Genomic DNA, 12,188 nt, shown 5'->3' with positions numbered 1-12,188 from the left:
GATTCGCGGCGCAGAAGCTCGGGGGTTATTTTTATAATTTTTTATATTTCAACTCTGGGTCACCACTGATAACACATTTGTATGCAGCTCTGATCAAATTTAATTTTTGTATATTTTTTAGTGTTGGACTTTTTAAAAACGTTATTACCGTCACGAATCTGCTGACTTGAAAGATTTAACTTATTGGGATTTTTTCCCTTGGGCACTAGCTCCCCCTGCTGGTTTAAAATAGTGTCGGCTGGATGGCGTGGTTATATATCAGCTGCCAAAAGGAATCTATTATTTCTCTTAACAATAATTCCAAGAAGAATAATTATTTATATAATATTCAGTATATTAATATTTATTGAGCTATTCAGAGGTGGACTGACTGGTGTGTTTCAGATCATTGTTCCCCTGCGAATTCCAACTGCGCTTGAGCTTCATAACATGAACCGACGGGCAAACACTTTTCCTCGGTATTTTCTGTTAGGGAGAGAATTTATTGTTCCATCACTTACAGCAAGTAATTCAGGTCCCGAAGCAGCAAAGCAGCTTCAGACCAACAGACTACCACCACCACGCTTAATGGGTGGTATGATGATCTCTTTTATGATCCAAACCTTCCAAAAAGTTCAACTTTTGTCTCATCAGTCTTTTTTTCTCCAAATGTGGTGAGATGACTCTTGTTTTACTTTTGATCAGCAACGGGTGGTCACCGATCTTAACTAGGGCCTGCATTTCACCACTATTCCAAGTTTTCTCCATTTGTAGATAATGACTCTCATTAGCCAAGGGAATTAGAGAATGATTTTTTATTTATTTTATTTTATTTTATATACAGAGGGACGTGGATAGCTTTTTTTTTTACTCCTTAATAAAATATTAATCATTCAAACACTGATTTTGTTGAATTTACTACTAAGAAATCAGGAAGGGATTAAAAATTTTTTCACACGACTATAAACGTCAGCTTGGACTTTGTGTAAGATGCTTGTCTAAGTTGGTGGTAAACCAAAACATTCAAATGAACAATCTGCAGTGTACAAAACTAGCATGCCGACAAAAAAGGAGAAGTACACCACGCCTTTCCCTAATGTTTTCAACCGCATGATCTTTTTTCGCAGATAAACATTTGAATTTGGTCAGGTGCCATGAAGAGTCAAATGAGAAATACTAGAATATGAATCACTGATACGTGTACAAGCGCGTTTAATATATAAAAAACACAAGATTGTACATTTAATATACAGACTAAAAATATGTCGTGCAGTCTGTGGGGCAACTTATACTATTTATTTATATAACGTATATGAAGATATTTGTGTGTGTGTAGTTTTAAAGGACTTCTTAATTCTAAATAATTCTAAATACTCTATACTCTACTATCCTAGAAAGTAATTGCCCGCGCGCACGCAAGCTAGCGTAGGCGTGTACGTGCTTTGACGCGTGCGTGTGTTTTCTTCAAGTTTGAGTCAGTAAGGGTGCGTCTGAAACTAGCACTACTACATTAATCCGGAAAAACTCAGTGTTGTTGCTATAAACGAAAATAACAGCGAAAAGAATTTGCAAATTAACCTTTAATTGCGAACAATAGAACGGCGCACTAGAAACAATGTAATGACTGTACAAGTCTTGGCGCTGTCGCTTTATTCCACAATCTTTGACGATGGAGTTTTCGCAGACACTCCCTTGAATGATTGAACCGTCCCGTCATACCTCGCGTGGCCAACGGCTCTCCGCCGACTGTTCGCTCATTGAATTACCGTGTTCAGCCTGTTCGGCTTGATTTGGGGCAATAAATTGGAGAAACGCGGGTTACACCAGCACATTTGAAAGCCGTCGCGCTATCCCGGCCTTCTGCTTATCTGACTGGGCGTGCTTTCCTGGGCTCGCTGGCTGGTTTTGGTCGGGGAGGCAGGGGGAAGTACGGAGCTGGTCCCGAGTGATGATGGAGCTGGAGTCGGCCAGTAACAGAGGCGACCTGGTAGCTGTGGGGGACTCGCTGCAGCCGCAGACCCCGAGCAGGCACGAAAAGAGCCTGGGGCTGCTCACGACCAAGTTTGTGACTTTACTACAGGAGGCGAAGGACGGGGTGCTGGACCTAAAAGCTGTGAGCATGCAACCAGGGGTCTTTGTTGTTAGCTAGCACATGTCATTTGGAGCCTGCCCGCTGTCGTTACACTTTCGCTAGCTTGTTAGCCTAGCCTAGCTGTATGACAGGCTAATTCGAACGGTTTTCTTTCGTGGCACTGCAGTTTCAGTACACCCGGGTTACTTTCAAACGCAACTTAAATGTTGTTTTCAAGTTTTTAGCTAGAGAACTGAGCAAAGACAACAAGTGAACTTTGAGAACACCGGTCAACTTTTCAGACTCTGCCCCCTGCAGATTCAAAGTTTAAAAAGTGGGTCAGCTTTTGTCGCTTTCTTTTGACTCGACCCTGCTGCATCTTCACACATGAACAAATTTTCTCTGATTGATAACGTCTTTGTCACTTAACGACATGCATTCACTGTGTTAGTTTCCCCGCAGCTACTCGGAGAGCATGTGTCCTAAAGGACAGTGCATTCAGTCACCGTCCTTGTTATAAGCGCTTCTGATATTACACAATGAGCTGCTTTTAGATTAACCATAAGTAACTGGGTACTTGATAATTGTGCTCTTCTACACTTATAAATAGAACTACAGTCTGAAAAGTCTAATATTGTACTATTTATACTATTTGGCGTCAAAGTCGTAAAGTTTAAAACGTGTTTTTAAAGTGAAAACCAGACTTTACCAAACTTCTCAGCTCGTGTTATAAATAGAAGCCTTTCACAAACTGCCATTCATGTTTTCTTAAACCAGTGAACCAGAAGGCAGCCTGACCAGCCAAGCATTACTTGGACTGTGTCACAGTGGCTGCTGGGTCTTAGCAGATAGATTGGCTTCATAGCTTTTGACACTCGCAGCTGCACTGTGCAATGCTGATAAAGTGCCAACCCTCTTTTTCCCCTCCCTGTCTCCTCAACTTTAATTTTCAGCAGTTTATTAGAATAGAATGGAATAAAATAGCCCTTTTATTGTCATTGTACATTTACAACAAAATTATGTATAGGTTAGTAAAGACATCAGGAATAAATGGCAAACAGAAGAGATGTATACAGTCTATAAATAAAACAATAGAAAGGCACACAATGGAGAGCAAAGTGCTTGGAGGTAGTGCAAAAATGCTATGATAATGAAACAAATTTACTGATTCATTCTGTAGTTGTGTAGTTATACTCTGTAACTTTCACACAACAAAGGACTTTTTTTCATTTTTCCAGGGATCCTGTTATTGAGATATGGAGCCATTACGAAAAAACTGACAGAAATTAGTTTGGTGCCAAAAAACAATTTTCTCCCCTGATTTTTAGGCTGAAAATAAATAAATAAATAAAATAATTGAAAGGCCATTTGCGTGCTGCAGGGTGAAGCATTTTATGTTGGGAATGTATATGAATTTATGTTACGTGAATTTTCAAATAGAGCTGTCATTAAGGAACTTCCATGAGTCCACTTTAGCCACAGGCCCTGACGATAACGCGTGGGCTTACAGTATCAGCACTTGCCATATGGTTAATGTTAGCATGTTGCACATCAGATGATTTGGGCTAGAAAGGAAGGAAGTTAAAATTATGCCACCATTTTTGGTGTGACTTTAAAAGTTTTTTGTTGCAGGGCACCTGTTGGCCTAGATACCACAGTCCCTGTCTATGCGTTAGCTACATAAGTGCTGTCGTCTGTGTTTTAAATGAATTTTTCTTGTCTTTCAGGCGGCAGACACCTTGGCTGTGCGTCAGAAACGGCGTATCTATGACATCACTAACGTGCTGGAAGGTATTGGGCTGATAGAGAAGAAGTCCAAAAATAGTATTCAATGGAAGTAAGTCCACATTTCATTTTGTTCTTCAAGTGATTGACAGGGCTTTCATGACAGAAGGATGATGTGCTTAGGTAATGATGGTACAAGCTATTTGAAACCATAAATGTTTTGCAAGAACTTGCATCACTCCCAAACCTTCCACTCTGCACAAGAGGCATGTGCTACAGATGCAGAGAGAGGCGGGCAGTAGGTGAGAACCTGAGGACTGTGGTGCCTGTTGGTGTTATTCTTTGCATGTTTGCGTTTCATGGAAGATGCTCTCATGGCGTTAGCTTCGTGGTAACGGGACAGAAATGACTAATGAACTGAAAAGTGCACATTCAGACTTTCAGTTTGCATAAATCATGAGGGCTGTAGGACTGACCACAGACCATATGCACTATAAATGCCACCTGAGTTACAATAACACCGCATGAAAAATAGAAAGACCCCGTCTACCGTAGCTGCAACTTCTAGGATATATTATAATAATATATTATAATAATATACATTAACATTTCAGTTTACTCAGGAGAGAAAAGAATATCAAAGCTTTAATTACGCATAAGTAAACTTTCTGAAATTTTCAAATCTTTCAGGTTCGGGCAAATTAATGTGACTCTGAGAGTCCAGGCTCTAATAAAAAACAGATGATCAGTGGCCAAGAGTTTTGTGTGTGCATGAAGGCGTCTTTATCTCCTCTCTGTACAGAAACGTGCTATTACCGTTGTGTTTTAGGGGTGTTGGTCCAGGGTGCAACACCAGAGAGATAGCCGATAAGCTGATTGATCTGAAGGCGGAGCTCGATGACCTGGCCCTTCGGGAACACGAGCTGGACCAGCAGAGAGTCTGGGTCCAGCAAAGCATCAAGAACGTGACAGATGACTCCAACAACAGCCCATATCCTTCACTGCACAGTCTGTGGGTTTTAGCTGGAAGTGGTCTGTCCTGTGGTCAGGGATGCTTTAACACGATGGCTTTATTGAAGCTGCTTGTTAGATTGTACATTCAAATTTTATTTGTCACGTACACAGTCATACACAGTACGATATGTAGTGAAATGCTTGGACGACTGCTCGTGCCCTAAAGAAAAAAATGAAAAGGCTATGAATAAGATAGGAAATAAATATGAAAATTAAAAAGGGTAAATTTAACTAGGAAGGAATAAAATAAAATATAAAAATTAAAGTTAAAAAATAAAATAACTGTACAACAAAATACACAATACACAGTATAGAACTATATAAGAATGTATGAAGATATATATATATATATATATATACACACACACACACACACACACACACACACACACAATAACAGCAGCTGTACATTTTGTGTTTTCTAGTATTTAATTAGAGCAGTGTCAGATCTAGTGCATACCTGTGTGAGAGTTATAAACTAGTGGGTACTGCAAGGCAGGTTTATTTATAGAGCACAATTCAGCAACAAGGTGATTCAAAGTGCTTTACAGAGACATTGAAAACAAAAACAAAAAAAAGCATGATTTAAAATTGATTAAAAAAAACAGTCGATAAAATCAGTAGTTAAATGTAAGTTTTGAAATTTAAGCTTAAAAGTGTGGATTTGGTGCTTTATTCAAATGCAGCTGAGAACAGGTGAGTCTTCAACCTGGATTTAAATAAACTGAGTGTTTCAGCTGATCTGAGGCTTTCTGGGAGTTTGTTCCAGATATAAGGAGCATAAAAGCTGAATGCAGCTTCTCCGTGTCTGGTTCTGACTCTGGGAACTGATAAAAGACCGGATCCAGATGACCTGAGGGATCTGGAAGGTTCATACTGGGTCAGGAGGTCACTGATGTATTTTGGTCCTAAACCATTCAGAGCTTTATAGGCCAGCATCAGAACTTTAAAGTCTATCCTCTGACGGACAGGCAGCCAGTGTAAGGACCTCAGAGCTGGACTGATGTGGTCCACTGTTTTGGTCTTAGTGAGGACTCGAGCAGCAGAGTTCTGAATGAGCTGTAGTTGTCTGACTGATTTTTTAGGTAGACCTGTAAAGATGCTGTTACAGTAATCAAGCCTACTAAAGATGAATGCATGGACTAGTTTTTCCAGGTCCTGTTGAGACATCAGATCTTTGATCCTTGATATATTCTTGAGGTGATAGTAAGCTGACTTTGTTATTGTCTTAATGTGTTTTTCTAAGTTTAGGTCTGCATCCATCACTACACCCAAATTTCTCGCCTGGTTTGTGGTTTTTAGATGTATAGATTGAAGTTCTCTGGTGACCTGTAATCGTTTTTCTTTGGCACCAAAGACTATTACTTCAGTTTTGTTTTTGTTTAGCTGGAGAAAATTGTGGCACAACCAGTCATTGATTTCCTCAATGCATTTACCAAGAGCCTGTACAGGGCCTCGGTCTCCTGGTGACATTGTGATATATATTTGTGTGTCATCTGCATAGCTGTGATAGTTTATTTTGTTGTTCTTTATAATGCTGCAGGTTCATAAATGTTACTCTGAGCAATGCCAAAGATCTGACGTGATTCAGCTGTGGGTATTGGCATACACTGCCAGTCAAAAGTTTGGGCACAGCTTATCATTAATGGTTTTTCTTTATTTGTATTTACATTGTAGATTCTGACTGAAAGCATCAAAACTATGAATGAACACCTTGGAATTAAGTAGTAAAGGAAAGAAGTGTGAACTAACTCAGAACATGTTTTATATTTCAGATCCTTCCTAACAGCCCTTTGCTTTGATTCCTGCTTTGCTCACTCTTGGCCTTCTCTCCGTGAGCTTCATCAGGTCGTCACCTGAAATGGTTTCCAACAGACTTGAAGGAGTTCACAGAGATGCTGAGCACTTGTTGGCCCTTTGCCTTCCTTTGCACTCCATCTCATCCCAAACCATCTCCACTGGGTTCAGGTGACTGTGGAGGCCAGGCCATCTGACACATCACTGCATCTCTCTCCTTCTTAGTCAAATAGCCCAGACACAGCCTGCAGGTGTGTTTGGGGTCATTGCTCTGTTAAACATAAATGATGGGATGGCATGTTGCTGCAGGATGCTGTGGTAGCCGTGCTGGCTCAGCGTGCCTTCAGTTTTGAATAAATCCCCAAGAGTGTCACCAGCAAAGCCCCCCCCACACCATCACACCTCCTCCATGCTTCACCTTTGCACAAAAACACGGCAGGTGGAACCAAAGATCTCAAATTTGGACTCATCAGACCAAACCACAGATGGTCTAACGTCCACTCCTTGTTTCTCAGACCAAACAAATCTCTTCCGCTTGTTGCTTTTCCTCAGTCGTGGTTTCTCAGCAGCTATTTGACCATAAAGGCCTGATTCCCACAGTCTGCTCTGAACATGTAGAGATGTGTCTGCTACTGGAGCTCTGTGCGGCATCTATCTGGGCTCTAATCTGAGCTGCTGTTAATGATTTCTGAGGCTGGTGACTCGGATGAACGTATCCTCAGCAGCAGATGTGACTCTTGGTCTTCCTTTCCTGGGCGTCCTCATGTCAGACAGTTTGATCGTAGTCTTGATGGTTTTGGGGGACACATTCAGAGTTTTAGTGTTTCCTGGACTGACTGACCTTCAGTTCTTAAAGTAATGATGGGCTGTTGTTTCTCTTTACTTAGCTGATTGGGTCTTGTCATAATATGAATCCTAACAGTTGTCAAATAGGGCTGTCAGCTGTGCACAACACACCTGATGGTCCCAACCCCATTAACAAGGCAACAAATTCCACAAATGATCGCTGACAGGCACACCTGTGGAGTGAAACCATCTCAGGTGACGACATCATGAAGCTCGTTGAGAGAAGGCCGAGTGTTTGCAGCGCTGTCAACAAAGCAAAGGGCGGCTGCTTACAGGAATCTAAAATATAAGACACATTTAGAGTTATTTATCAGCTTTTCCTTTGCTACATAATTCCATAAGTCTTGCTTCATATATTTGATGTCTTCAGTATTTATATAAAATGTAGTAAAAATAAAGAAAAACCATGAACTGAACAGGCGTGTCCAAACCTTTGACTGGTAGGTTGGACTACAGTCGGACTCGTGTCTGCATTGCACAGTGAGCTGCAGCATAATGAAAGACAACCATAACCCTCTATATTAGTGTTCAAAGGTCTTCAGAGAGTATGAACTACAGGTGAAGCATTTCTTCCGTGACTTTTAATGTCTGAGGAAATTCTCCTAATGATGTCACAAGGTGTTCGGGGACTTTCTGAGGGCGTCTAATAAATATGCAGTTTAGTTACAGATGTAAAGGTTTCTTCTTTCAAGCTTAAACTTGAACTCTTTCAAATACTCATTAAATGTCTGTCAGTCATTGTTAGTGTTTGTGTACAAAGGTGTGCTGTTGAGAACACTTGAGTTTGTGTGCCAGATGTGGTTGCTGCTGCACTTAACACATTCATACTATGGCCTATGTAAAGCACGAAGATCTCTGTGGAGCATTTAAAGGTAATTGTTTCGCACGCTTGGATTTGCAGGCATTTCGCTCTTTCACTCAAAGCAACTGTTCTCACTCGCCACCTCCTTCCACAGGTGACACTCTCCTCGCCATCCGTGCTCCAATAGGCACACAGCTAGAGGTGCCCATACCAGAATCTGTAAGTGACGTCTGTGGTGGAGTTTCCTCTCTCGGGTCCGGTTGTTGTTTCGCTCACGTCTCCGACTGTGCGTGTGTGCAGGTTCTCAACGGACAGCGAAAATACCAGATCCGTCTTAAAAGTACATCTGGTCCCATTGAAGTTTTATTGGTCAATAAAGACCCCTCCAGTGCCTCTCCCGTTGTTTTGCCCGTTCCTCCTCCAGATGACGTCCTACAGAACCTCCCAGCTCCAACACCTACCTCCCAGTTGCCCACTGCCACCACACAGGTCCATTTTCTCTTTGTTTAGTGAGTCTGAAGTGCCAATAATAAGAACAGTGATCTTATACTAGAGTACTGGACCACCTTTGTTTGTTTCCTCTGCAGGTCCCTAAAACAGCTGTTGCTCCTCCCACAAAAACAGCTCCTATCACATCGGCCATCCAGACAGCAACGGGTAAGGAGAATCGAGTAATCTTTTAATTGTCCCACACGGGGAAAATTGGTTGTAACAAATGGCGCCTGGAACGTTTCCTCTCAACACCCACACCGTTTCCTATCGTGGTTCACATTTTGTCCAACATTATGTCAAACTATGTTTTTGTTGTGTGATTCTTGCCTTTATCTCAGAGGTGACAGCCACCACAGCGCTCAGCCCAACAACCGAAACGCCCGCTGCAGTTACTCAGCAGCTGCAGTCGTCCGCCTCTCTGGACGGTCCCGCGTCGTCTTCTGCCTCTGCAGGATTCGAACCAATGAAGTCAGGTCCATCTGAGTGTGAGTGTTACCCCTGTTCTAATAAAGGTTTGGTTACAGTTGCCTGTGACACTGTTTTATTATTATTATTTATTTTTTTGGTTGTTTTTGTCTTTTCTCTGTAGTGCTGGACTTCTCTGAAATGTTTGACCCAACAAAAGGTAAACTTCTCCTGAGCTTACGTAGCTACATTATTGGTTGCTGTACATTGAACGAGTGCATTGGAAATATTTACCAGATCCTGACGTTCTGGCTTCTTGCAGAAGTTGACGTTTCCTTAGGAACGTTTCTGCTGATGCAGGCCACTTGTCTTCATTCTCCTGCAGACTTGGTGCTTTAAAAATGTCTCTTGATTTTATTGTTCCTCTGACAGAGATCATGAGTGGTGACCTGCTGGAGGACTTGATGTCATCAGAAGGTATGTTTGCTTACAGACGAGCTGGGATATTTGTATTTCTCAGATATTCCCAGAAAGATTCCAAAGTGGAGCGTTTGTGCAGGAAAATCTTAGCCCGAACGTGTTTGGGCTCATTTGGACGAAAGCATCATTTATCCCTCGAGAACCAGTAGAGCTCAACTGCTGAGATGACTCTACAAATATCTGCGTTCTGTTTGGAATTGAATGTCGAGCTGTTGGAGAAGAAGGAAATTGCAGTGAAGGATTTTTGGAAAAAATGATTTGCTTGTGTATTTCTAATTTATACCACGCTGTAAGGTGCCTGATCTCAGTTCTCTATAATAGGTCTCATGTATTTCTCTCTTTCACCCCCAGTGTTCTCTCCTCTCCTTCGCCTGTCACCTCCACCCAGTGACCACGACTACATATACAACCTGGACGAGACAGAAGGTCTGTGTGACCTGTTTGACGTCCCCATTCTCAACCTCTGACCTCCGAGATTGTCGTCAGAGCAGGAAACAGTTGGCCCAAATATAATCGACCCTCATTTTATCCGAGTTTTGCCCCTCCCTCTCCGTGACGGTGAAGGCGGGAGAAGGTGCAGGACAGCCATCCCCACCTGAGGAGCATTTAGGGGCACCTCTGCACTGACACGATGAGCTCCAGCTGAGCTCTGATAGCAGCTCCATGTGCCGCCTCCTGAAGAAACGCAGGCGAGAACAAAACGTTTTACTTACCGATTTTCCAAGGAAAAAAGAGTCTGAATTATATTTTTGGGGGATTTTTATGTATCATAAGGGGTTACGTTTGTGTATCGGCTGCGTGGGCACACTTGATGCGAGCGAGCTTGTGTGTCTGTGAGTGTGTTTTTGTATAGACCGATCTCTTAAGTCAGAAGTCTCGGGGATTTAAGAGAAACCTTTTACTATCAGGTTAAAAGTCATGGCACGCTAAGTTCATGCATGACGTCACTGAGTCCAAACAGAGCTGGTTAAAATGCACTGTCCTCATGTACATAGAGAATATATATTTTGTATTACCAGCGCATTAGAACTTCACAGAGAAATCATTTGCAGGTAAACCAAGTCGCCACACTCAGTTAATCATACCATGTAATCTTATATGAACTGCTTTCTTTAGCATAATGGGACATTTTCAAATCCTTCAGTTTGAGTGTTTTTTGTACCAGTTTCATGATCTTAATGCAAAACTAAGCCTATTTAAATTTGTGATACAAGGAATCATGGACCAAAAAACATCATTTAATTAAACGGTAAAACTTGGTGCTTGCTAAAATCAAAAATCTTCTGCAAACTTCGCTGTATAACTGACTTCAAGCTGGTACTAGTGCTTCTAAACTTGCAATTTTCTCCTTTTTTAAGAAAATCGGGCTCACTTTAGTCATTAACTCCTGTTTGTCAGAGGACAAACTCCCCTCTCCTTCCAAAATGACTTCTTTCACTCATAACGTATGTATATCAATGGCATCATTTGTATGTAAAAGGCATTTTTGATGTACTTTTTTATTGCTGCAGTGAAACGTGTATTTCTTGAATTATCCTTGTTTTTTTTTAAGTGTATATGTGGCACAGATCCCTTTTTCTGTAGTTTTAATGGTTTTTGTTGTAAGCAGAAAATCTGCCCATCACTCTAAATTACACCTTTCACCTTAGTTTATTCTCTCTGCGCAAAGGACACGTAAGTGCTTTCTTCTGTAAAATCATTTCAATGTGTAACATCCTGTTTTACCCTGGAAGACGTGTGTTTGTACAGTATGTGCTGTGTATATCTCCCTCTACTGCTTGTATAGAATAGCATTTATTTTTTATACCAGCTAGATATATTATTACAGGATTCTTGCCACTGATTCTGAGCTACTCAAGAAATTTATCGACAAAACCTGCTTCAGCAAAGCATCCTTTCCCGTCGTTGCACTTTTGACGTCACTGTGGACAGACTGGTTGCTACTCATCCTCTCTTCGGTCGATATCCAGTTTTCGTGTTTTGGACAGTGTCGTGAGCTGCCGGGGTTCCAGCAGTGGTCGCTGAACAAATTGTATCCATGTAAGACTCGAGTATGCAGTCAGTTTTTAACAGGATCACAATTGCTAAGCTGTAGTTGCATCAAATGGAACACAATAAACACTTAAATATTATTTGCATGTTTTTGAGTGGCTTGTTACTTACTGGTCGTTTCTTACAGTACACACTTGATTTATTCCAACTGTAACTGGTAACCTGATTATGAGGAACTCTTGAAGGATAAAAGTAATGGGATTCTGGGATTAGGCTCTTAGACTACTGGTCAACACATAGTGGACCATCTGCATAGAGTATCCTTCTATTATGTATCTGCCATATGGCCTTTAAAGCTTCTGCACATTGTGATGAAAGTAGAGAAACTGAGTCATAGCAGCCATTTGATAAACATACATCCCATTTTATGAGCTTCCTGTTGGCTCTCACTCCCGCTTATCTTCCTCCTCGCATTTCGTGTCAATTTTACTGCCATCTGTAAACAAAGGCAGAAAATCTGTGGAGAAAGTATTTCGCATATAAGGGGAACATAATATCTTGATAGCACTTTATCAGGACAGGAAG

The 12,188-nt window shown here is 41.4% G+C and overlaps 1 protein-coding gene across 2 annotated transcripts; it reads left to right on the top strand.

The window, feature by feature from the left end:
- Positions 1–1,673: 1,673 nt before the first annotated feature.
- e2f4 (E2F transcription factor 4) lies at positions 1,674–11,737 on the top strand. 2 transcript variants are annotated; one of them, XM_086297932.1, is made up of 11 exons: positions 1,674–2,092; positions 3,778–3,887; positions 4,578–4,766; positions 8,261–8,304; positions 8,389–8,453; positions 8,535–8,723; positions 8,822–8,891; positions 9,065–9,211; positions 9,316–9,351; positions 9,564–9,608; positions 9,963–11,737. In XM_086297932.1, the coding sequence occupies exons 1-11, from the start codon at positions 1,928–1,930 to the stop codon at positions 10,076–10,078; spliced, it is 1,176 nt and encodes a 391-aa protein (XP_086154058.1). In that variant the 5' UTR covers positions 1,674–1,927; the 3' UTR covers positions 10,079–11,737. The 2 variants fall into 2 exon arrangements, with proteins under 2 accessions (XP_086154058.1, XP_086154059.1); XM_086297933.1 differs by having other exon boundaries at positions 1,678–2,092; positions 4,605–4,766.
- Positions 11,738–12,188: the final 451 nt, after the last annotated feature.

Source organism: Aulonocara sp. 'chitande type north' Nkhata Bay, linkage group LG7 (assembly GCF_057382095.1).
Source record: "Aulonocara sp. 'chitande type north' Nkhata Bay isolate Kocher_YH1m ecotype deep benthic linkage group LG7, A_spYH_male_GT1.1, whole genome shotgun sequence".
Taxonomy (NCBI): Eukaryota; Metazoa; Chordata; class Actinopteri; order Cichliformes; family Cichlidae; genus Aulonocara; species Aulonocara sp. 'chitande type north' Nkhata Bay.
This window is presented reverse-complemented; position numbering and strand designations above follow the sequence as displayed.